Here is a 26086-nt window from a genome sequence, read left to right on the forward strand (position 1 = left end):
ATTTACTTCAGAAGTTGCCACTGGAATACATAATTTTCTATATTTTAGGGTAAATAAATTAAACATTTACGTTTCACTACCGTATCTTCCTGTAAATAAATAGTGTTTTAATGCCACTGCGTGAACAAGTGCTGCCACCTAGTGGTCACATTTATGGCAGGATCAGTTCCTGTAATAAGGCAATTAATGGTTTCCTCACTATGTGTGTTGTGTTGTTTTTGCCTCCAACTCAGTACCGACAGCTACGTCTCTGATTTAAGGGATCTTTGGTACCTCTAAAAGAAATGGTTTTCCTGTACTGGTCCAGTATGTTGGGGGTTAACTCTTGTATTTTTCTTAGAGATTTACTCCAGCAATTTTGTATTGGAGTCCCACAAAGGAAGGAAAGGAAGGAAAGTGACATATCTTGTCATTGGAGGGAACTCACTCCAATGAAATTTGTTCTCTGCATTTAACCCACCCAAGTGACGTGCACACACACAGCAAACCCGGGGCAGTGGGCGACCGCGTGCAGCGCCCGGGGAGCAGTGGGGGTTAGGTACCTTGCTCAAGGGTACCTCAGCCATGGACACCGGGACGGGGAATCGAACCAGCGATCCACCGGTTACGGGTCCGACACCCTAACCGCTGATCCACGACTGCCCCAGAGCTGAGATATATCCCAAAAAAATCAACAGAAACAAAATTCTAATTCAAAGCAGAGATATACTCACTTTTAGACTAGGATTGCTCAAGCTTCTGGAGAGCAGGATCATCTCTTCATCTAATTAATTTAAGATTTTAAACTGGCTTCATATGTCTTAGGCGAAGCTTTCAAGAGATGTTTCCTGGGGTTAGTCCTGCCTGTGACAAGCCAGCAAGTTCCTGCCAGCCATTACCGCACGTCTTGCTCATTTGTCAAACCAACAGTATTTTGGTCCTCTCTGTATATTTAAGTTAATTCAGACACTGCATATCAGACAACAGAAATTCTGACTGGCCACCCTCCTTTGGCACGTTAATTTGTGAGGGTTAGGAGATACACACTTTGGGGATCCATCATGAAGTTTGATTTTGGTAGCAGCCTTCAAATTCTTCATGTAAGCCTTCATGTAACCATGCCTCGCTTAATTGTGCATTCAGTATGTCTGTGTGTCATTTCTGCTCTGCCTGTTCATTCATTTCCAATAATGCAGCCAGTAGCACAATTTCATTAGACCCTTCATCTCGGGTAAAGATCCATATCTTTCAAAATCTGCGTCTTCATTTAGTAATACAAACTTTCCATAAACTGTAGCAAGTCTCCAGAGCTACACAAGACTTTAAATATCTGATTTCACAGGCTGAGGTGAACTGATCATTTTGCGTAAATCATCTCAGTGCCCTTTTAACAACGTGGAAAAATCTGCCGTAATAATGCGTCACACCAACTCTCCACAAAACTCAGAATTCCAGCCAAGCGGGGTGTTGCTCATCTGATGAACAGGCCCACACCGCCTACTGCAGTGGTAGGAAAAACTGACGAATAGTAACTAAAATAGCCTCAAGCTGTAAATGAGCATCTTTTGAGAAAAGTCTGTCAGTCATTATTCAGATCAGAAAGATACTCAACTATGACAATTTTCAACCATCTCGGTGTTAGGAGTCCCAGCTTGGACCAGTATATCAGTATAACACTAAAATGTGAGGGGGCAGGGTCAGACGCTTTTTGCTTATTGGACTAAAACGACATTAAGTAGATATATCCAGGGCACCGATCTAGTGGCACATTTCAAGGCAGAAATTCCATGGTATATTGCTGTGGAAGTAAACAGAAGAAGTTATCAGCTGACATGTTTAAACAGGAAAAAAGTAATTTATTTCAATATACATCGCATTTAAAACTATATAACATTATCTGTTTGTTGAATATTTCACACAGCATGGAAACGTCCTGGAATTTTACAAAATAAGATGAAGCTCTGAAACAATAATAGATTATCCCGCCGTTAAATTACTGCATGATTCCTCATATTTTACAGAAAATTAGTTATAGCTTCATATATTATTTTTGTTCTTTATAAAAGAAAAAAAGCATACCTTTTCAAAGTGAATTTATATGTAGTTTGATGAACATAGGTTTGATCCAACAGTGGTGAGTGATTCTGACCATGTAATGCCTGAGAAACTGCTTAACGTCAAAGCAGAATGGAAATAATGTGATATTTCATGAGTGTCACTCAAACGTCCATATATGTAGACTGGCCACTTCAGGCCATTCAGATGTACAAACTGTAATATATAATCGGCATGGAAGATACTTTGTATGCTGTCATTGCAATGGAAGCAGACTCAAGAGCAGGAAGGAAGTCGGTCTAGGAACAAAGTTTCTGTTCCTGTCTGACTGTACCACCAGAGCCAAAGTTCGAAATAATTTAGTGCAAACCCAAATCAAACTTCTCCCTTAAGAAAAGACCTATAACTACAATCTAAAGAGCAAAGGGACTGTCTCTAAAATGTGCAGGACTATTACAGTTAGTAGTTACTATATTGCACTGTAGTGTGAGGAAAAGAGATCAGTGGGAAATAATCGGCCTGTAGTCTGTAGGCCAGCACCTGAGAAGGCCTCTGGTTCGGAACAAATTGTTCACAACGGGGGCGATGAGAGCACTGAGTGAAGAGAGGTCAGCTCTCCACTAGGGGGCCTTCACAGACCTGACAGTGATGATTAAGGAATCCCTTTTTTTCATCTCAGCAGGAGTCCCCAGAGGAAACAAAACATGCTGTGGCACAACTGTTAAAGCAAAGGAGGCAGCCCACTGCCACCAAGAGGTGAATGGTCAGACTTTTTGGAGACCTAGACCCCATTTCAAAAAATGAGACACAATTACACATTCATTGCCATTAAAAGCATAAAGGAATCTCAATATAAAAGGTGCCTGTTTTTCCATTTTTATTGGGACTGATAGCCTGGTGGAGATTGGTTTCCAGTTCCCATATAAAAAGCAACCGTTGTAGTGTAGCTATTACCAGAATTATCCTTATTTACATTGTTATCATGACTTACATTCTTTTGAGTAATCCGAGTCCCGTGGGAGCTCTGGCACAAATGTAGGAAGCTCGCTAAAGCATAAGAAAATATTTCACAAGTCCTTTTATTTACACCTAGCAACAAAGCTAACATGGTGGTCTGTTCTGAGTTTGTGCTGCAAACTGCTACAGAGGACTGCTGCACAATGCCAGTTCAAAATCTGCTATTGCCTGTTTATCCCCTCCCCCTTCTGCACCTCGTTACTCAGACAGGCATTTGTGAATCATCTGTGTTAACTCTGCACTGAACTCAAACCCTTTGGTTCCTGGTGATGCACTAGTCTCCCCAAAGCAACAGAAGGGGGTCGAATCATCACTCGTGGCTGCGTGTCTCCATTCTGCTCTTCATCTGTGACTTTTCTCCGAAGCCTTGCTTAGCAGGTACGTTGATTACATTTAACCAGAGCAGTGTGGCAATTGCTCTGTACACAGCTGTCCATTGCATATGCTCTTGCTGTTGTGGATTGAGTGCTTTCAGTGATGATTTGGGGTCAGATACCAGCCTTGTCGCTGTAGAAGGGTGTGACATGAAACATGTAGCAATGTGTGCAAACCCTGACAGGCTTCACCTGACCATATCGAGGCAAAGGAGCAGAGTGGGAAGAGCAGCGAGAGCAGAAGATCTGAAACGACACAGAACGTATCATATTAGTTACTGTCCACATGATGATAACAGCGCGCAAGCCATTAGCTCAATCATCTACACATTAAGCTGAGAACGCTGCCACCTGGGCTGCGTCAGTCATCGTACCTTTCCACAGCTTCTGCAGTGATGTTTCCTGCGGATGACAGTGAACGGAGCCTTGCAGGCAATGCAAGAGTTGCAGGCTTCATCAGGGACCCAGTCCGGAGGGTCTGCAAGGGGCCAACAAGACACAGTTACCACAAAGAAGACCTGTCACCAGTCATCAGTACATCTGCCGCACAGAAAAAAGGAAAGGGGTGACATGTCAACTAAATACTGAGTGGGTCGATTGTGGATTTTCTGACCTTCGAACTGGCCCTCCCGGGCTTTGGCTGCCACTTCTGATGAGGAAATGGTCTCCTGACAGAGAGCGCAGTCCTCTAGCACTGCACTACGCAGAACAGGACCTGCTGGACACCACAGAAGAAGAAAGTAAAATTGGTGTAGTGTGTGACTGATATGTCATGGCATGTCATGGACTGTTTGTGTTAAAAGCCCCATTGCAGAGTTATGGACAAGTTAGAGAAAATGTAGTTCAGTACTGAGGCAGGGGAGGAAGCTTTTGCAGTAAGAGTGGAATATGACATATGGATGACTTTTTCAAAAAAGCTATAGGAGGGCCTTTTATTTGAAAAGCAGGGCTGAACCACTGCCTTCATATGAATTTAGATAGGGGTCAAACAAATCACCTCTGAACTTGGCAAACGGATGTCCCAGCAGTCACAGAGCAACATTATCATTCATTTACTTAGAGTCATGTTTACGGCCATCTGGCGAATGCGAGTACGATATTTACTCTTTTTTTTTGGCCACTGGTTTTTCTCTACCAACTCCAGAGGAAAATATCTGACTTGTTAGCTGCTCCACTCTGTTCACCAGCTACTCTCTGTCACTTTGTGCTAGGCTGGGAGTGTATAGAGGGTTTGTAAGCCCAAGAAATAATTCTCTGTTCATTACTGAGAGCAATCCCTTTAACATTGTCTTTAATCTCTATAATAAAAGTATCCATTAGAGCAACTTATTTTAACAACAACAACAACAATGAACTATAGTTTACAGACAACAATTAAATCTTAAAAAGCATATTTAATATTTGCACCAGTGGGACCGATGAAAACATGGTATGTCATGACATATCGTGCATCCAACACATGCTCCTCACCTTTCTTTTGCGTATCATTTTCACCCTGATCACACTTGGTTGCCATGACTTCAAACAAGGTCTTGAGGATGCTGCGAAGATCACTAGCATAGTTGGTTTGCAGCTGATCAGCAACACCTGCATCACACCGAAACACATAATGGACATGAGCACGAGAAAGACAAAGAGATGGAGGGAAAGCGATGTACGGGGTAAGAGCTTTGACCTGATATGCAAACAAAGAGGCGGTGGATGAGGTCACTGCTGCTGTGGAAGCGTGATCGAATCTTGTTCCTGGTAGCCATCTTGGCATCTTGTAGGGCAAGCTGGATCTCCTGATGGTCCAGGTCTTCTGTTGTCCCCGAGCTGGGGGTCAGACTGCTGACAGAGCTGGAGGGCGTGAAGATGGACAAGACAAGGTCAATATCATTATTGTTCTCTTCAAAGACACGTATTTAATCCACTGCAGATTTTAATCTTTAAGCTAACATGATAAATTAAGCTTATAAACTTTATGACTTCATTATCAATACTCGAACATCTGTCTAATTAAATCTACTGCCAAAACAGGAGGCAAATCAATGCTGTCATCTGTAGCCCATACAAGAAGGAGTGACTGACACTTCAATCACTCGCATAATGTGAACAAAGGACAGCAAGAAGACTGGATATAAACAAAACAAATCTTTTCATTTATGATGCAAGGACTTTTTGATACGATCATAGTGGAGCAGGGAAAAAAAAAAACACAAAAGACAATGACTCACACTTTCACTGACTGATTGGTTACCTGGGAGTGTATGCACTGCTTGACAGACTACATGTGGTGACCGACACACTCTCACAGTCACTACCTGACAAAGAGCTGTGGGGAGAGTTCTGAAAACTAAAAATAAGCAAATATACAGTAAAAAAAGAGGAGAAATAAAAGAAGAACAGAACAAAAGCACAACGGTAAAAGAAACACACAGCTATAGATTCAAGGTGGCATAAGGTAATGAGCAAACAATGGATTGAAGAATATGTCAAAATATGTGAGGAAAAACATATTTGTGTTGATGAAAATCTGTGGCGGGTCCTATAAAGGCAAACAAATCACTCTAACATAAAGAAACAAAAAATTGCCAGCACACCTGGAGCTCTTCCTGCTGTCCTCTTTGGTGTCCCTCTTCAAGTCTATAGGTTCTGGGTTGTCCTTATCCGTCTCCCTGTCCCTCTGCCGGCCCCCACTGGCCTGCTGCCTCTTTTCAGACTCCAGCTGGTGGTTACACAGGGTGGGTCCATCCTCTCTGCTGGAGCTGCAGTCCTGAGGGTGATGCCCTGGCACCGGGGCCACCACCAGGCACTTTTCACAGAGCTGGAAGCTTGAATCGTCTTCCAGGTTCTCTGCAGAGCAACGGGAAGATGGGGGAGTCAACTGGGCAAGGTCACCCTTACTGTGAGGCTCATGACCTCGTGGAGGCTGTCGGCAAGCAGACGACTGGATGACAGTGCTAGGTGCCATTGTCTTACAGTGTCTGTCCAAACCCAGGGCGAGGCCTAACCCAAGTCCAGTGTTCTCTGTGGCAATTGCATCCTCGTGTCCATCCTCGCAGCTCCCACAGCAAACACAGGAATTGAGCAGGCAATGCGTGGCCACCAGGGGGCCGCAGGGCTCAATCTCAGTTGGAGCAGGCCGTGGCAGCAGCAGTTTGTCCACGGTGAGCTCTGTCAAGCTAGGAGAGTGGGGATTGAAGATGACCGTGGCAGACAGCTTCATCCCACCCATACGGTGGGCAATGACCTCAGCTGTTTCCGACGCTGTCCCCTCCAAACCCATCTCCCATCCATTGGTGTAAGGCAAAGTTTCAGAGGCAGGAGCGGAAGTGCAAGGATGGTGCTTTGAATTTGGACAGAATGTGTTCTGGCTGCCTGGCTGCTCAGACTGTGCCTCAGAGTACCAGCCATTCCTGGTAGACTCTGGCTGTGGTGGTTTGCGCTGCACAGGACGAACAGACTCTAGTGCTTTGGACGGAGAGGCAACACAACTACAGGCCTCTCTTGAGATGCTGGTGATACTGTCTCCTGCTGTGTCCAGGTCCTCCATGAGGAAGACCCTGTCCTCCTCCTCTACATAGATGCCTTTCCTTCCCCGGCCCAGCAGGAGCCTACGAGGAGAAGCCTCAGTGCTAGAAGCCCCACTGGAGCCTCCAGCCTCTCCTCTGTGGGGATGGTGTGCAGGGGACTGTCCCTGGCTAGGTGGCGACAGCAGCGTGGACATCTCGTCTCCCACGCGATACACCATCATGTTGAGTTGCTCCAGTTCCTCCTCATCGTACTGCATGGAGCAGGCCAACTCGGCCTCTTCTGCCTCCTCACACAGCAAACCCTGTTCCTGCTGCTCCTCACCTTTATCGGTTTCTACCTCTTCCCAGCCCGTTTCCACTTCCGCTGGCTCCTCCTCTTGTCTGGGAGAGACAAACAGAGCCAGCTGCTCCTGCTCCCCCTGACACTCCTCCTTGGAAGTGTCATTAGTGGTGCTGCAGGACGAGTGATTCTCTTGGACTGGAGCTGGTGAGCAGTTTGTGGCCAGACCCTGGTCTGTGGACAACTCCCCATCCTGAGAGATACACAAGTTCCTCTCCAATGTCATTAACTCCTCCTCAGTCAGGGTCTGCAGTAAGTCTCTGCAAAAGCATAATTTTACCATAATACATGAGGAAAAAATACTATTTTTAATGATGAAACAATATTATTTTAATATATTCCCAGGCCGTACCTGATTTTCTTTAACAAAGTGCGAAAAGGCCGGAAGAGCTCGGACATGTCCTCTGATTTTTGTTCGAGGTTGAGAGGTCCATCTGAATACACAACCAGCCCACTAAAAACATGTTCAAAATTCTGTAAGAGGTCGGCGGGGACTAGAAAACAAAGAGGTGAGCGGAACAATGGAGAGGACAGGCAACACTTACCATACAATGGCCAGTCTCGGAATTGTAAACATCAGTGCAGGTTCATAATCATCAATCATGTCCTGTGTGAGATAGCCCAACTTCAAGGCCCTGAGACAAAAGCACAGGAAAAAACACAATAAAAAAAATCAGCCACTTTATCTCCACATATTATTTAGATTCTGATAAATTCCAGATGAAGTCAGCAGTGTTCTATAGGGTGTAACTATTCTAAACATTTGTTCCTCTGTATACTCACCTCTCCACAGTCTCACAGAAGAGCACAATCACCTCCTGCTGTACATAGTATTCTTTGGGAGACTTCACAGGCACCATGGCTGACACATAGCTGGCAACAGAAGAAGAAAGTGAAATGTAATGATGTTGATAGCTTTGTTTTTGGCAAACCTGCCCCAATAAATCCTTGAAATGTGGATGAATTTTGCTGTAATTACAGTTGCCAATAATGTTTGGTCCTTCATATACCTGAGCTCAAACTCAGCAAAAAGGCCGTCGAAATGTCGCAATGCATCCTTCATGCGGTCAGTGTACAAGTTGAGGTCTCTCAGGGCCTGGTCTCTGGTGATGTTGCGTACCTCTTCCAGGCTTCGTGTAAGGTCCTTAGCAAGGGGCCTCATTGCTATACTCTCTATTTCCCTGTTCATGATGATGGAGCCAGCAGCCAAACACTGCACAGGAACATGTACATCATAAATTATCTTGCCTTGTAAAGAAGATGTTTACAATGGCACACATGAAGATCAAGAAACATCAAGATTGCAATGATTTTATGTACATGTGTTCGACTTGTGTAAGGCTGTTTTCTTCCAGACCGATGCTGGAGGGAATACACTACCTCAGCTCCAAACCACAGCTGCCCAGCCAAGTTGTCATGACGAATCTCCTCGGGGAACTTGACAGAGAAGTCTCTGTTGGCCCGGTCATTGGGGATACATTCATCCATGATCTGATTGATAATGTTCAACACATTGTCCTGCAGACGAGCACAAAAGTGACAGAAAACAAAACTGAACAAACTAGTTGGAGGAATAGACATGAGTGAGTAAAAATCTGTTCCTAAAAAGCAATTCTGTCAATGTTTATCTTGGATCATAATCCAAGCTTCACTTCTTTCGAGAAGGGCATAGTATTCTAGCATTTAAAGACCATTGATTAGAAAGTGAATGAACACAATCTGACAAGCACATAAGTCTATTACGGCCCTTGCAGCGACATTCTCCCTGAATAAAAACACTAAACTAAAGCCCATAATTTCAGCAGCGAAAATGCAGCGTCACACACAGCAAGAGCTAATCAAGAGGTTATGTGCCGCTGGCATGTACTACAGCCATAACAATGACTTACAATGAACCTTTCACTCAACCGCAGCTGCACTGCATACTGTAATCTTGTCAGGCACAGCGCTGCGTCTTTCTCTGCTCACCTCGAGGACAAAGATTAAAAAGCTTTAAGAAGGAGAGCTTAACCACCGATTCCTTTATGGCTGTGTGTTTGTTGGCACGGCCTAAGTGAATACCACCCCACTGTCTGTGAGTGTCTCACAGAGAGAGACACCAGTGATAGACCTTCACTACTGTTGGTTTCAAATCACCCATATGTGGCGACACTGACATGACACCTGCCATGCCAGAGTCACAAATGACTGACTTCCATCCCTTTTCTTAGGCTATTTCTCACTCATTTCACTGTCCATCTCTGACCCTTTCTCATCCTATCTCTTGTGTTCCCCATCTAATTCAGTCTTTGTCCATCTCAAAAACACACACACACGCACACACGCCTCTTCCAGCAGGCCACGCTATAAGAACAGCTGTGCCAACAGAATATGAGCAGCATGCCAACAGTCCCCACAGAGGGCCATGAATAAGAGCCAATAGCTGCAGTGGCAGGTTCAAGTGCAAAATTTTGGCTTCAGTGCACTTGTCTTCTATTCTTGGGGCCTTGGGGCTGTGGGCTATCATGCAGCTTAATTCATTCTCTAAAAACCTGTGAGGACGCACAGCACTGAAGAGACTCCTCTCTGAGCTAGTGCTGAGAGTTTGCCACTAAACATTTTCACTGCAACTTGTAGGCTGAGAATAACAGAGACTAATCTGAGGTGGAGACACACCCTAACAAGATCAAGTCATTCACAACTGCTGAAAAGCCTCGGCTTGATCAAGTTGGGATGTTAACAAAATGATTTTGGAAAGCTCAGAATAAGAAAGAGGAAAGGTAAGATTACAACAATGAAAAGAGAAAGAAACTGAGAAGAAATACCAAAGAAAAACAAGGTGACAGATTGGCAGAGGTAAGGGTGGAGGGAAAAAAGACAGAACAGTTGGGGATCAAGTGTTGACCTTATTAAGTGGTCCTCCCCTGTGTGCTGTGGCGGTGGGGTGGGAGGCACAATGGGACAGATGACGACCTCCTCCACCCTACCTCCAGCTCTCTCAGCATGATGCAGCATGGCAGCTATCACTCATGCACACAGCATCACCTTCAAAGCTCCTCTCAGCCCAGACCACATAAAGACCTGAAGCAATTATCTGCACCACTAGATACAGTAACTCACTGTACACTCACATCATAAGACTCTCAGTTTGCATTACTCAATGCACTTTTTTGCACAGAATAACAATAATAATAAAAAACCAATATCTGAAGCAAACCTCAATCAAAGCTACAGTTATAAAGTGCTCTTGTAATCATTAACTAATAACTCATCTGGTAAACAAAGTCTACTTATCTCATCTTATCAGCAAAGTTACTTGGAACCCGGTCAAACAATGTTCGGGAAAGCAATAGTCATATCACCATGCTTGTATCCAGAAAGAAGCGATAACGGCATCTACTTTCAGTTTCCAGGTCAAACAATGGTTCGCTCAGGTGGATATGAGAATAAAAAGAATCTAGAGAAAATATAAAGAACCTGTGGCTCAGAGTCGAGTCCCTGTTTTTTTTCCACTTCCACTGAAAGCACATTAGGAAGAGATCTCTTAATGGCCAGTATAAAGGAGTCGCTTTACTCCACTTAGGGCTTATTTTCATGTATTATTTATAATGAATGAATGAAATGTCAACAGTAATTCAAAGACTAAAATGTATCCTTAGTGAAATGAAAGGCACAAAAAGACAGTGACTTTGAGGGTGTAGGTTCGCTTTTTCTTGCTGACCTGACAAGATCGGAACTGGTTGACCAGCAGGGTACATCTCTGAGGGTCCTTCCTGCCATCAAGGCTGTCCAGCTCAGTGGCCACCTGATTCAGCTCTTCATCAGCGTAGTAGAACTGGGCCAGGAGCTGAGGGTCCGTCCTCTGCACAGAAACACAAAGAGACAATAGAATGTTTTACCTTATTTTTTTATTGGTATCTGTGGAATGAAGCTGATGCCTGATGGCCGCACAGCATCCAACTGTACACTTCTCAACTGGAATTACTGACTTCAGGGGAAACTAATGGCTTTTTTTAAAAAAAAAAAAAAAAAAAAAAGTTCCCACCTAGATTTTTAACAAGTAGTTTGATGACCATATTTGGTTAGATTGCTCGTTTTAGTTAGATTGCTATTAGGTACTTACTATACTAGTAAGTATCTAGTAAGCTAGTAAACCTTTTTTTTTTGCTTTATATTCTGACTTGGAATCCTACACCAAGAGCCAGACCCTCTTTAAGATATATGCAGCTGCAGTCACGTTCTTGGGGCTTCCTGTCCTCAGATAAGTGAGAATCTACTTGATCTCCTGGTTATTAAAATGTGAGCACCATCATAGGGAAGCCATTAAATTAAATACATCTCAAAATATCTTCTAACTTCATTCCAATCACAGCAAAGGGACAAAAAAAGCTGCAAAACAGCCGTCACATATGTCAGAGTCAGGATAACTTGGATGTCTAAACACACCGTGCTATATTTTCCTCTCATCACAATCTCTTGAATGTGAATGAACTCCCCAGTGTCCCACCTGCTTGTTGATCTCATAAGGTGAGTCAATTATTAATGTCAGCTGTAAAATTTAGTAACGGATGTCATGCCAAGAGGAAATCCAGCAACAATACCGAGTGAGTACAATATAACACACTCTTGATCTGCTCTATTTTAACCATTACATCAACTAGTTTCTTAGGAAAAGGACCTGTGTTCATTCATCACACTAATTTCCATGTGCAATTCTTTGGGAAAATTTAGAGCTGTGCATGAGTGAAAAACAGTGACAGGCACAGACAGCTGCAGTCTCCACAAAACCAGTGTGATGCTTGGTGGATTTTCTAACTGAGGGTAAGTCAACACATGAATTTCATATTACTTTTAGCATGTCTCCTGTTAAACCCTAACCTCATGCAAATAAAACATGAAACTGAAAGACACAGACAGCAGTCAACTCAAGGCAATATGAATGCTGCATAATACAGCAACATGCTTCCGATCTGTAGGGACAAAAATAAAATCAGGTAAGTAGGCCATTGTATAGGCCAGCTTAACAACAGATTGCTCTCCCATTTGCCAAGGTACTCTCGCGATTCATGAGCAAACACACGACACGGGTTGTACAAATTCACATTCATAAGTAAACAAATTTTAAACAAGTATAGGAAAGTAAATGATAAAAATTGTATTAATTCTGTAAAGAGGAGCTGACAGAGGTTAATATAGTGTGAAAGCTTCCCACAAGTAGGTGTAATTAGAGAGCCTGGCCCTGGTAGAGGATTTATGTCATTACCTCCCACCATGCTCCCCTCAGTGTGTGGTGGGATGAGGGGTAGCACAGCACAGAAAATCACTCCGCTGCTGGATGAACACAAAAGATAAGGAAGATACACAGAAGGCAACAAACTGTGAACAAGGGCAATTCATCATTTGTATTGTTTACCCAAAATGAAAATGGTAACTACAGTTGAAATTTCACCGGACAATCAAGATGAGAATTTTCAATCACGTCACCAACAAACACTGTATGTACTTTTACACACACACACACACGTCCTGGGGAGGGCTCACGTTGATCGAAAGGTTAATGGTTCTGAAAATGGCAACCACATGCTGACGTGCATCATCACAAACCACAAGGACCCGGTGACGGTACAGGAGCTTAAAAGTACAGCATGACTGTGCAAACTGGAAGAAAGGAGGATTACACCGGTAAACAGGCTCTCTGTCCCGCCATGCACCAACTGTCTTCGAGCAGTTTTCATAAAGTTTCATGAAATCATTTACCAAAACCTCTCACAGGACCTTTTCCCTTAAGTTTGCAGTGCTTCCTGTTGCGTGACGCTCCCCCCTGTGGGGCTCTGCTTCCCTCTCTGAATATGATACATGGTGCTGTTCTCTCACTCTCTCTCATTAATAATGAAACAAACAGCAAGAAGAAAAAGCAGAGATATAACCTACAGCTGGGGTACTTGTCGCATTACTGCTGTGAGGGAGAAAGCACATTTTGAATGTCTTAAAGGTTCTGCGTCACGGCATGGGATAAAATCCTAAACAAGAGGGGGGCTAAATTTTCAAAACTGGAGGTAACCTTTGGGTTATTTTTTTTTCTTGTCATCTTTCTGTTGTGTGGTAATGCAAACGCAGAAGGGATAATCTGTTTTTTTGAATTTTCGAAACAAGTGTGGCCCTTTAGCGTGTCATATTTGAGGTTAATATTTGCAGGTTAATCAGAGCTACAGTTAGGTAACAGAAAGGCAGTGCTGGATTCTTTTCTTGGCCAAGGACACTTCAGAAGAGCCCAGAATCCAGTTTGTCCCTCAGTGTAAAATCAATAATATTCCTATATTATGATCACATATGTGAATTTTGATGTCTCTGACACATCAAGTGAAGCAATCCCAACTGCAAGTCTGTATTAGAGCAGGCAAATCTATTAAGTGTTTCACACTCACACTCAAGTGTAAGCAAGTGTGTTTTCTATCTATTCCTATAAATAATCTGTGAAGAATGGGAATACATAACCACGGTACTATAGCAAAACAAAAAATAATCAGCAGAGAGAAGACTGTAAATAGTATTATTCATCAGTGCGTTGGCATTGCTATAATAGATATAAAGCAAATTAGACAAAGTATTTCTCTTTGGAACAGCAAGAAGGGCAATGACATCAAAAGTCAGGAGTCATATTTGAATGAATTTTATTGCACAAAAAGCGAGTCTATAGTACAAATGTCACGATGACCAAACAGGAAACAGGAGTGGGAGACAGTCAAAGACCTTTTTCTAGGACAGGCACAGAGTGGTGGCATTCATTTTGAGATTTCTGGGGCAACGCCGACGGAAGAGGAAAAGAAGTATTCGAGAAAGACGCCGTCCTATAGCCTCCTCCTGCTGCATTCCTCACACAAGAGGGAACATTCCTGCAGTGTTGTATCATGGGTGAAAAGTCAAAGGCAGGCAATGTTCACCACATGCTGATTTACTCCAGCAGTGCTTGGATTGCTTGGTCTACAGGTTTGGCATACCGTGTTGTCGTATATATATTATATATATATATATATATATGAAAAGATTAAGTCCAACCTGACAAGCACATAGATCACTGAACTTCATGTAGTGTGGGTGTCAACCTCCATTTCTTAGTATATCAGTGTAAGAAACAAAAGCTAGCTGCCCCAACTAGTGATAAAGGCAGTGGAAATTTACAAGACATGACTGATAGGAGAGTCCCTTACAGAAGAACCATTTTAGAAAACCTTGCACATTTATTTTTCAACGCGGTCCCCTCAAACATTTACACAATTAGCCCTGCACTCCTGGAGCATATGGATACCTTCTCCTAGAAGACCTCCAGAAATTGGTCCACAGCAGCGATAACATCATCACTGTCAAAACAGGGACCACTGAGCTCCCTCTTCATCCTGGTGAAGAGGCAGTAATTTGATACTGCAAAAGTTATTAACTTCAAACTTTCTGCACAGTCAGTCATAGAGTTGAACTGCACGTGCATGGAATGACAGCTGTATAACTCATCTCCTCCCAACGTAGGCCATAGAATAATCACTCCTCTTACATCACTAAATTAAAACACGTTTAACCACACAAACTAGCTCTTAGGCAGAGATTTGTTTTTACTTAACATTGCCAGGTGTTACATAGCTAGCTGAACCACAAAACAACATAATATACTTAACAAGTAACACCATCAGGTTTGTCAGATATTTCCTACTCATTCTTAGTTGTGTGCAAGCTACTACACAACACAAATATTTCTTCATGTACACATATATGAATAAAACAAAGTCACACCCATATTTAGTTCAGTTTAATATACTGTTTGGGCTCTAAAACAGCTTTATTTAGCAGTTATGTTACAGCTTGTAATATTAAAGTTTGATTGGACAGCACTACAGATATTTTCTAGGAACCAATTTACACATTGCAAAACTCTGCATAATAACAACATTACTGCTAAAATAGCTGGTGAAATCATTTCCTTGGTCACAGCTTAAGTCAAAGTTATAATGCTATGTTAACACCTAATCAAATTTACCACTGTTAACAGTGCTGTTTAAGAGGGGCACCATAAGGGGGGGCTGTATCTGAGAGATGAGGCCATGTAAGTCATAAAATACAGACTAATCCTTTGTTTGAAATTCAAATCTAAAGCCTTGAATGGTAAAATATACATTGTTACATGGACTGTGAGTCAGCAACGGGGCGAGAATCTGAAAAGCAACAGAGGCAATCTGTCTGTTGAAACAAGTGCCTGTTTCCATCTGCTTACATAACAGGCACAGAGTGAAGCACTGACACTTACGTTACACAGTATAGAATAAAAGGTTGACATATTGTGAAAATAAAAACTAGGGGGGAAAAAAACAACTATAAAATTAAGAAGCTGAAACCTTCATAAAAGAATTGTTTTACAAAGGTAAGCGTGTGAACATCTGGGGACCTGACTCCTGAACTTGCGAGTTGTGTCATCACCGCCGATGACAGCTCTACCTTGCGTAAGTGAGGAAATGACTCAGCAGATTCGGCTCCTGTCCCCTGTGCCGTGCCGCTCTCCTGTTATGCCCCTGCTGTCAGTTGTCCTGACTGCCCTCTCTTTGAGATGACTCAAACAAAAACTATATCCATTGCGGTAACAAACCCATCATTTGAGACTATTACACTCCCACAACTTCATCCAGAGTGACAATTACAGTTAAGTCCCCTCAATCGCATCATTTCACAATGACTCAGTGGAAATTCTGTCCCTTATTGTTTAACATTAAATCAATAAAAGGCGATGACAGTGTGACTCTCATTGAGACGTGTTACAGAGAGTTGCCTGCTGCTGTATCATCTCAGCCAGCTTTCTCCTTAAGCTGCAGATTCTGGGCTTCATTTCCATTCAGACTGTGCAGATGATGGAGCCCGTCAGGCTAACGCTTCATGAGCGTCCATAGCATTGGTGCGCGCACACTGAGCCCACTTAAGGGACTTATGAGAAACCTTGCCTCTGCCCTCCATACTCTATTCCAGGCTCAATTTGCTGCCTTCTGGCCGCCTTCCAAGCATCAGAGGCAAATACTGTAGGGGGGAACCAGTTCACTCTGCTTCATCCAGTCAGTTCGCAGTCTGGCAAAAAAGCAGCCGGATACAGTTTATCATCTTATTTATTATTCAGGACTCAGCATAAAAGTCCTGGCAAGAGCGACTCAATCGTTTTGGTAACAAGAAAACTTCCTTGACCATTATTTATATTAAGTTTGGCAGAATAAAAAGTATTCTCTCTCTATGAATGCAGTGTTATGCTGAAGTAGGTTCAATTTGTGTTGAGTCATTCCTTTCATGTTCAGCTTGCATCAGGAGTTCTTTTCCTCATCTCTGTGTTGTTTTCTGCAACTATCAACTACCAAGTTATTGATGATGATCTTTCAGGCATAAATTCTCGATCTATAAGTCATTCTGATAACAGATTTTCTATTAAATAAATGTGCAATTAAATCAAGGGTACTAATTGCAGACTGCCGAAGAGTTTTTCTGCACCAACCAGTTGAAAATTGGATCCACAGCAGAACGGAGATTTAACACCGCTCAGTGACTCAATATATTCAGAGTGGTCTGCCCATCTGGACCAATGGCATAATCTGTGTGCTTGTCCCCTCTCTGAGGGCTGCCCTAATCTGGCATTTGGACTAAGCAATGACCTGTGCACGTGCCTGGCACATAGTTTAGCATGGTGACATGCTAAAAATGAGGTGACACAGAGGGATGGTGCTGAGGATTTAGGCAGCTACAAGGCATATCCAGAAACCTCTGAAGCTAGTGCAGCAACACCCCTCTTCCCAGCAACTGCTATGAAGTTCTTATGCAAGAAATAATCTGGTTATACAATCCAGAACTGGCTTTTAACTTTGCCTACAGAGGGGAAGAGGGAAATTTTCTATTTACAAAAATCTACAACTTGATATTTCTCATGTAGTGCATGAGCCCATAACATATGACAAGACTGATGGGGATGCACGACCCCTGTCAAAAACAACAGTAACAGAAAATAATGACCCAACAAAACAAACCCACCAATGCATTGTCATGACTGCTCAGTGCAATCTGGACCCAACCTCACTGTTGAGGATATACATGACTCACAGACAGGCTAATTCTGTCCACATACTGCTCCATGTTACGAGCAATGACTGAGAGCTGGCATCGCCCAAGCTTTCCCAAATTACACACACTGACAGCTGTGGACAGCAACAGCACGTGTGTGTGCAAACACACATCTGATTGCTGTCTGTTAGGATTAAATGTAAGCAAGTCAACATGCTGTAACTGAGATTGCACCTAAAACTGCACCACTAAAACCTCAACGTAAATATATAAACAACAAACAACTAGCAGCAAAATGTTTGCATCTTTCCACTTCTGCAAATATTTGTTAATTTTACCCATGTAAAAGCTTTTTTTTTTTTCCTTGCAGCGCTTGGTATTAATTAATGTCATTCATACCATCTTTGAGTCATTATCTCTTCTAATTCGCTGTCACAACATAACCTCTGCTGCATCCTTTGGATTTCAGCTAACAATAACCAGTCTTTCAAACTGTTTTTTTTAAATCAGAAATGACTGATTCTATATTTGTTTGCTTTACATAAAAACTACTGAATGAGAGGGACACAGACATATTTTTATATTCGTCTATTGAACACAAACGAGCAAGAACATCGATGTTTATTAGTTTGTCAGTTCCTCAGGATTTATCACCCAGCCCTAGATTCCAGTAAGAAGAAACACTAGGGCTGCTAAAGAGTGACATGCTCTCATCTTATCTCCTGCCAACTGTATGTAACTAAGGCCAAAATCTAATCCCAGAAATACAGGCCTACTGTTCTGCTCTTCTCCTTTCCCTCCTATTCTCCCCTGCTCCTAAGACAGAGCCAAAAGCAAGAGGGGTGGCCTATCATTTTCTGGTTCTTCCTAGATTTGTCAAATTCATAATATAGACAAAGGGCACCTTGACTGCATGCTTTATGTTTATCATCTATAAAACGATGAGAGGAATTTAAAATCAGAGAGGATAGGAGTTATTACCAATCAAAACAAAGTGTAGAAAATCAGTGCAGCATCTCAGTAGATGCCAGGACTACCTGATTCTCTATGGTACCCTTAAATCTCACTCTTCTTCCACAGCCACTTTCCTTCAATCATCACATCCCCACACCTCAGACAGTGGGCCCCTGATCCCCAATCCTGCAATGAATTTTAAAAGGCCTTCAATCGCCTGGCCTGTCTCAATCTGCACTAGGGTCAGCTCTCTAAATCCTGGCAGCTGACACCAAATCAATTACCACATGGCTGGTGGGTAAGCAGAGTGGGACATCCACAAAGAACTCCAGAAAGGGGCTAAATTGGAAGCAACGCTGGCCACTGCTCAGCAGTTTGCTGTTCTCTCTCCCATCAACTCTGTAACAAGAGTGCAGAAAAAAATTTGCAAAACAAGATCTTAATTGTTTTGCCTGCTCTCCGCTCTTCTGGTTGCATTTCAGCAATATTCACAAACAAATCAGGGTACTGATAAATGACAAATGAAGGGCAAAAAAGAAGGAGAGATAAATCATGTTAACAAAGGCAGAACCTACAATGGACAGGCCTGTCATACTCTGTAACTGTGAGTCAGTCATTACTGAGGAAGACGACTGCAATGATTCACCAGTTCCTGAGAGTTGTGACAACACACATCCAAGAAAAAGCAGTGATTAAAATACACATGGTATGCATTTGTCTCTAATTTCAGATTTTTCGTGCATATTCAGATATTAGTTTGGGAGAAACACCAAAATACTGACAAGAAACATTTCTGATTTATTTAAATTTCATCAAGAGTAAACTGAGTCAGTCAGGGCTCCAACTAATTCTTCAAATAATTAGACTATTTTCATTACATTTAGCTACCAATTACTTTTGGTAAGTCATCCAACTGTTGACAGACATTCAGCTGATTATTGTGTAAGACTATGAAAAGCAGGAAGTCTTTGAAAAGCTGGAAGCAGGGAATTTTGGGGCATTTTTGCTCAAGAAATGTCCTAAGTGATTCACTGATTTCCAAAATAGTTGCATTATTTTCTTGTGGAACAACAAATTGATTCATCAACTAATCATTGCAACTGTAGAATAAATGTACATCAACTCAGAGAGTAGTAAGGTTAATGATTATTTTCTCAATTAACCACCTGGTTTAGAATTAATGTAAATTAATAAATACAATAATTAACATATATAATCAATCGTCAATTAATATTCATAAAACCCAAGATGATGTCTTTAAATGACATTCTGGCAACAAGAAAGCAAAATTCAACAATATTTTATCTAAAATTATATAAAACAATGAACCAGATTTTCAGTAACAATCACACAATTATCAAAATTGTGTGGCTGATTAATTTTCTGTCAATTGGCTGTACATCCTTGGCACATGGCTTGTTTGCTGCATAATTAAGAACAATAAGAAAACTACTTCAGTTTTTAAAAAAAAAAAAAAAAATCTCAACTTCAGTTTTCTTTAAATTCATCATCATCAACTGACTTCATGGGAAACAAATTAAACAGCAGCATCAACACAATACCAAAAGCCTCAAACAGTGAATTTCAAACAAAAATGCACTAGAATGTCGCTGAAAATGTGTCTTGGGTTTTTGTCAGCACTGAAACAGATTCTTTGAAAGATTTTTTTTTTTTTTTTTGTTTTAAATGTGAAACACAACTCCGCGCATCCACACCGACACAGATTTTAAGTTTAAAGGTAAACATAGCCGTTACTGCTGTGTTAACCATATGTCATCCCCACCCTTACATAGAGCAACATTTTTTTCATCAAATCAAATTCAATTAATGCATTTTAAGAGGGCCCACACAGCTGGCAGCAGAAGGAAAACTGGCTCCTGGGTGGATTTTAGGTAAAAATGTGTTGCTTTGTCCAAACCATCATCTGTCAACATGTCGCCTTGTCTCTCTGACAGCATAGACAAAAATCTCTAAAGCATCTTTTATGGTGGCTTGACAATGATTTACAACCACAGTAAATACTTACACGCTTTGTCATGTTTCATTAACATGTTTATGAATTTAACATTCTTTAACACTATTGTTTCTTTGAAAACAACAGCTGGTTTTTATGAGATTTGTCCTTAAACCAATACAAAAATATAGGTTAAACTTTTATTTAGAGCTGAAATGACTGATGATCATCTTTTTCTTGTTTCAAACACAAATAGGAGTAATTCACTGCTAATCAGATGTCAATATTTGTTGGGTTTCTTAATCTTGTAGGATAGCATATTGAATACATTTCAGTTTTGGACTGTTAGAATGATAACTGGGGCTTTACGGAATTGTAATTTTCTGACATGTCAAAGAATACACAATTACTGCAGATTAATTGATAATGAATACATTAATTTTTCACAGCTGTAGTTAAGGCTGTAAACATTGTCTTACTGTTTTGGTTTAAATTGTATTGCACAGGATTTGTTTCACTACCAGCATAGATTTAAAGTTTATAGACAATACAATACCTTCAAATGCAGTTCAGTAACAGGAGAAAATCTTTTTAACTGTAATTTGATGTTTCACAAGCTAAAATTCAATACTGATCGTCTATATTATCATATATCAAAGATAAACCTGCACAAAAAACATGTTACTGATTTATCCAAGTTTAAAAGCATGTGGAGGTAGGGGGGAGAAATCGAGCTTTTGAGGCCATATATTTGTGTTACACTAAATGAATATATAAAAACCACTTGCCATAAAATGACATAAGAAATGAAAGAGATTTGTGAGAGTAATAAAAATGTAAAGTTAGGAAGTTACACTAAAAAACTAAAAAAAAAATTCTTTCTCCACTCTCTCAAGATTTCTGATCATTAATAACATTTTTCTGAAATTAAGATGTATTTTCTGTATATTCCTAGTTCTGTCAGGTGATGGGTGACCTTATCAAAGCACTCACTTTTACACATGATCATACACTTACAAAAAAGCTTCCATTGTTTCACACTGATATCTGTTTGACATTTTGATGAGGAGGAGTGCAGCTCCTATCACAATAAACTGTCCGGTGGGGAGAAGTGTGTGTGTGTTGGGGGGGGGGGGGCCAAATCAGTAGCATCCTGTAGATGGAGGTAAGAGCCCGTCACGCTGACAGATGAGGTGGCGTGGAGCTGAAGGTCAACTCCTGAATGCCTGATGGAATAACAACCAAGGGAGGAACACAGACTACAGAGGAAGTGTGCAGGTTTTGTCCCCTGACATCTCTCTCTCTGGCAATCAGTCACTCTGCAAGTTTGCCACTGATGAACGACGGGGGGGGGGGGCGCAGCGGACATTTTGGCTGCTCAGAAACCTGAGCCAGGTCTCACCTTTGTTTGGGAGTGTAGAGATGTGTGATGCAGCAAATTTTATGAATACTTCTCCCCTGATTTCACTCACCCTGCAGAATGAACAACCAAAGTTCAACAAATGCGCTGTCACATGAAGTCTAAAGGCTAAAGACATAAGGGAAATGTGAGAAATCTCAGAGGTGAATCCTCACTTTGGCACACAACCTTCTCCCCACAGCCTTAAAGAGGACCAGGACAATCTATTCTCACACGTTCATCTTTCTCCAGAAGTTGGCACTTTGATGACACAGCCAGGCAGAATAGACAGGTACATTATGTCCTGCACAGAGCTGCACTCTACTCTCTGACACACTGCGAGGGGATTGTGCAGCAAAAGCGAAAGAAAGTCCTCCTCACTGGGACCTATCTGGGGAGGCAAAGTGCGGCTCTAGAAATATCAGTAGCTCTACTTCAGACATGGAAACATGCTGAATCAACACTTTTCAGTCACCAGGAGAATATAGTTCAATAATAAACAGCTTACTGTTGATGCAAAATGACAACACTATGCGGTGTTCACCTATAAATGCCAGAATATGTGGGTTGGGAACAGATTTTAATTACCACAGAAATATTTTCTTTCAGTGCAAAAGAGAAACGACTTGCAAGCTTAGCTGTTGTTCAGTAGCAGAAGCATGAAGTGATTTGCACCCGCCTTTCATTACTGTTGTCTTTTCATGCTGATTGGCATAATTACAGAGGCTTTTAGCAGTTTTCTCTTCACTCCTTTGAGGCAGAAGTGGTCATTTAAAACCCACAGACTTATGTGTAATTCTGCTAATTCCTACCATTGCTGTGATTTGGCAGGAAAAGGCGCTGATGTAATAGTCCTGTACTTCAGAGTCAGTAGTCATTCATGAAGGCGACAATACTCTGGTGAACCCCAACACTTAGTTCTAGCCCCAACAATGGACTACCAAAATGCTGTGACAGCAAACGTGGTCAAAGAGAGAAAAGAGGAATGACGCAGGTGGGTGTACGTGGTAAAGAGCAGGTGGATAATACATAATCACAGGTATTTCATTTTATCCCTGTCTGACATTACTGTTGCACAAACTCCAATTACTGTTACTGTTTGATATAGAAATTCTATTACCAGAGAAACTGACTTAGCGACTTATACTGCCAATTAGTAATACAACTTGACAAACCTTAGTAAAGCAAACCAAAGTGTGTCAATTTCATGCAAAGAAACACAATGCAACTTGTAAAATAGGCTGTCAGCAATATGTTTTCCTCAGTTTTTATCAATAGGAAAATCTACTTTCAAGACTCAATATGTACAGCAGTTATGATGCCAGGTCAACATTTTATGTGCCGTGCAAAAATTCACTAAGGACACTATAATGTTATTCAGGTCTGTCCACCTGCTCTGGACTTGGGTATGGAGACTAGAGAAAAAAAATGTATACCTTCAGCCTCCTTATCAAAAGTCAAGATTTTTAATTGAGAGCCAAAAATGTAAGGAATTCAATTTTTTCCATCTTTTTTAACACACACGCTCTGCAGATTATAATAACAATCTTTTAGTACTCATTCTCCAGAAGAGACTACATTAGAATAATGTGTAGTGTAAGGAGTGTGCATCATTTCACAAGAGCTTTTCCAAAGAACATTTGATCAGTGGTCCATGTAAAGAGGAAACTTTCCATAAGAGCGTATGAGTAATTGGAACAAGGTTATGGGTGCATACGGACTGGAAACCCACATTAAGTATGACAACATTTAAAGCTCAGAATCATCTAGAAGTAGACTTGTTAGGAGTATCTTGGTCCAACTTTGTCGCATTAAATACTTAAACTTACAATTTCTTTACCTGAAACCAAAATGTGAACAAGAATTGCATCTCTGGTGAAATATTCATATTTACTCATCCTAAAAAGTGCTGCAGTTGGCATATATTAAAGTGCTCATTCAACCAAGCCTTCAATACTCCCTCTGCTGTGTCAGGGATGTTTCCACACTCACACTAGGATTGATTTAAAGAATCACAGCACACCAATTACTAACTCATCCCAAAAAGTGATGATTTTGCCTACTAACTGTCTGTCTTGGACCACAGCAAGAGCTGATCTGATGTGTTTTGTCTGAACACTAATTCATCGTGTTTCAAACAAATCAAACCCAATATAATGCTGCTTCATTTCAACAATCAGTCATTTAATACAAAGATGTGAGAAAATAATTAATTATTTTGATAATCAATGAGTCGTTTCAGTCATTTTTCAAACTCAAATATCAAACAGTTAACCTTGTTCGAGCTTCTCATTCCTGAGATTCTGCTGCTTTTCTTTGTCTTATGTGATAGGAAATGAAATACCTTTGGGATTCAGATTTTTTGTCAGGCAAAACAAGCAATGCACAAGCAAAAACAAGCAAAATACTTACTCACTTTGGGCTGAAATCTATTGTGGTTTTACTATTTTCTGTCATTTTATAAACCAAACAATTAATTAATAGAGAAAACGACCATCAGATTAAATGCAGCAGAACTTTCTATTTACTTTTCTATCAAAACCCTTTTTACTTCTGATATTTTTGTTATTTTGCAAAATGATTATTATTAACATTATGACCATTTTAATATTAATTGTATTATTACACCTGCTGTTCTTGTGATTAAAAATCACATTATTGTTATTATTAAGGTTTGACAAATATTTATTGTGACCATAATACAAAAAAAAATCACAACAACCTAACATTAATGACAGCTGAAGGCAGTCAGAATAAATCAGTGTTCACTGCCAGGCTGTAACATTGTTAGCCCTGACTAGCGCTTGAAAACAAAAGCATCAACAACAACAAAGGGAGAGCTGCTGGTTAACACAGTGTCACATCAGGAACACGGGCTAGCGTTAGCAGATGTGTGCCACTGTATGAAGTGATCAGGCTAGCAAGCCACATTGCTAGCTATCTCCAAAGCTATGCATAAAACACGACTGACTATAGAGCTGACACAGCGTGTGAATCCTTGATAACTTACCTTGGGCTTATACAGCCACTTTCGAAAGCGGTTCATCGTTACTTCGCCACCTTCCTTTGTCACCAACCCCTCCTCTCCTCTCCTGTACCTGTGTGTCTGACAGTAACAGCGGCGGACTGCTAAGCTAGCTAGCGTTGGTGGGTTCCCAAACGGAAAATGTACAAAAAACAATGCACTGGGAAGTTGTCCTGAATCCTACAACGCGGCTCTGAAAGCGTATAAAGGAGATATTCGAAAACAACGACTTATTTCCATCTTCCCCTGAATCCCGAGGTTAGCTTTCTCGCCTCCCGCCCGGCCACTTTCCAAGTCCCGACGATACAGACAAGCAGAGCTCCGACGGCTCTGCTGTTCTCTGCCCCTCTAACGTTACTTGATGACAGTCACGTTGACAACATTCGCCTCCCACTTTCCCAGGAAATGATGCCTCCACGTGTTCTTCCCAAATACCGTGCTCGCATTCGCTTTGTTTTTTAGTTAGAAATGTGGACAAAGCAGACCATGTTAGTATTACGGTGCGACTGGTGTTTCTTTATTTTTATTTTTTTAAAAAAAATCTGCTATAATCGTGTATGCTGTGTTTTCTCACAAACAAGTTAATTACTTAGATATACATTTTCTCTCACTGAAATGTCTAGATTCCCAGTCCTACTTGACTGAAAGTCCCAAGTCCATTCTCGCTGTTTGTGCACTCAGGGTCAAGTTTCCATATCAAACTTGTTAAATAGGATATTGCACTATGAATGGCTTCCAAAATAGTTGTGATATCACAAAATCCGCCCCCCCTTCAGCAGATAAATGTAAAACATCCCTATTGTGTCAGACTTTGCACATACATCATTCTGCATAGTGAGGGCCTGCATTCAAGTAAAGTATTTTTGGGTGAAAGGGATTTAAATCAAAGTAGGTTCTTGACTGGGGAAACAGGAGTTGGCAAATTAATCTCAGCTCAAGGTTCACCATTTGTTCTGGGGCTTTCAACCTGATCACACAGTCTTCATCAACACAAGGTTGACAGTTGAGTGTTGCAATCACTGCTGAAACTGAGATTTTTTTAAGACTTGAGCTTGACCATTCTTAGAGCTCGTTCTTTGATTGACAGTATGACATAACAGTGTACCAAGGCTTAAAATATTTAGCCTGTTTAAAGTCTATATATATTTGAAAACTAGATTGGTAACCACAGAGTGACAACCCAATAACTCTGTTTACATGTCCACAAAAATCTGCTAGTGTTAATGAGATTATGGCAGGAAATCAGATGATGCATTGTGAGACTACTCTAAATACCCAGTTTGCATGTGATTTGCTCAGTAATCAGATTTTCTCCACTAACCCCTTTAAAGCCTGATGTGAAGTTACTCACTTTTCCCTTTAACAATTATTCGTCACAATCACTCATAGGTCCGCTGCCTTAATCTGGTTAGAATTATCAA

General features: G+C 41.2%; 1 protein-coding gene across 4 annotated transcripts; it reads right to left on the reverse strand.

Moving 5' to 3' along the window:
- Positions 1–1814: 1814 nt before the first annotated feature.
- zfyve28 (zinc finger, FYVE domain containing 28) lies at positions 1815–25043 on the reverse strand. 4 transcript variants are annotated; one of them, XM_046412112.1, is made up of 14 exons: positions 24651–25042; positions 10981–11121; positions 8661–8798; positions 8291–8493; positions 8064–8153; positions 7826–7915; positions 7633–7734; positions 6008–7540; positions 5665–5760; positions 5101–5264; positions 4896–5012; positions 4039–4140; positions 3800–3903; positions 1815–3671 (listed from the first exon to the last, which is right to left on the reverse strand). In XM_046412112.1, exons 1-14 carry the CDS (start codon positions 24684–24686, stop codon positions 3540–3542), a joined length of 3048 nt encoding a protein of 1015 aa, XP_046268068.1. In that variant the 5' UTR covers positions 24687–25042; the 3' UTR covers positions 1815–3539. The 4 variants fall into 4 exon arrangements, with proteins under 4 accessions (XP_046268068.1, XP_046268067.1, XP_046268069.1 ...); XM_046412111.1 differs by having other exon boundaries at positions 4039–4143; XM_046412113.1 differs by lacking the exon at positions 5665–5760 and having other exon boundaries at positions 4039–4143; positions 24651–25043.
- Positions 25044–26086: the final 1043 nt, after the last annotated feature.

This window comes from Scatophagus argus, chromosome 15, assembly GCF_020382885.2.
Source record: "Scatophagus argus isolate fScaArg1 chromosome 15, fScaArg1.pri, whole genome shotgun sequence".
Classification (NCBI taxonomy): Eukaryota; Metazoa; Chordata; class Actinopteri; family Scatophagidae; genus Scatophagus; species Scatophagus argus.

Coding starts and splice junctions, on each gene's coding strand:
- zfyve28 (XM_046412111.1), bottom strand. CDS start 24,686: ATGAACCGCTTTCGAAAGTGGCTGTATAAGCCCAAG. Junction 7,735..7,825: donor CCGAGACTGGCCATTGTATG/GTAAGTGTTGCC, acceptor ACATGTTTTTAG/TGGGCTGGTTGTGTATTCAG. Junction 5,013..5,100: donor CCTCTTTGTTTGCATATCAG/GTCAAAGCTCTT, acceptor GGTGTGATGCAG/GTGTTGCTGATCAGCTGCAA.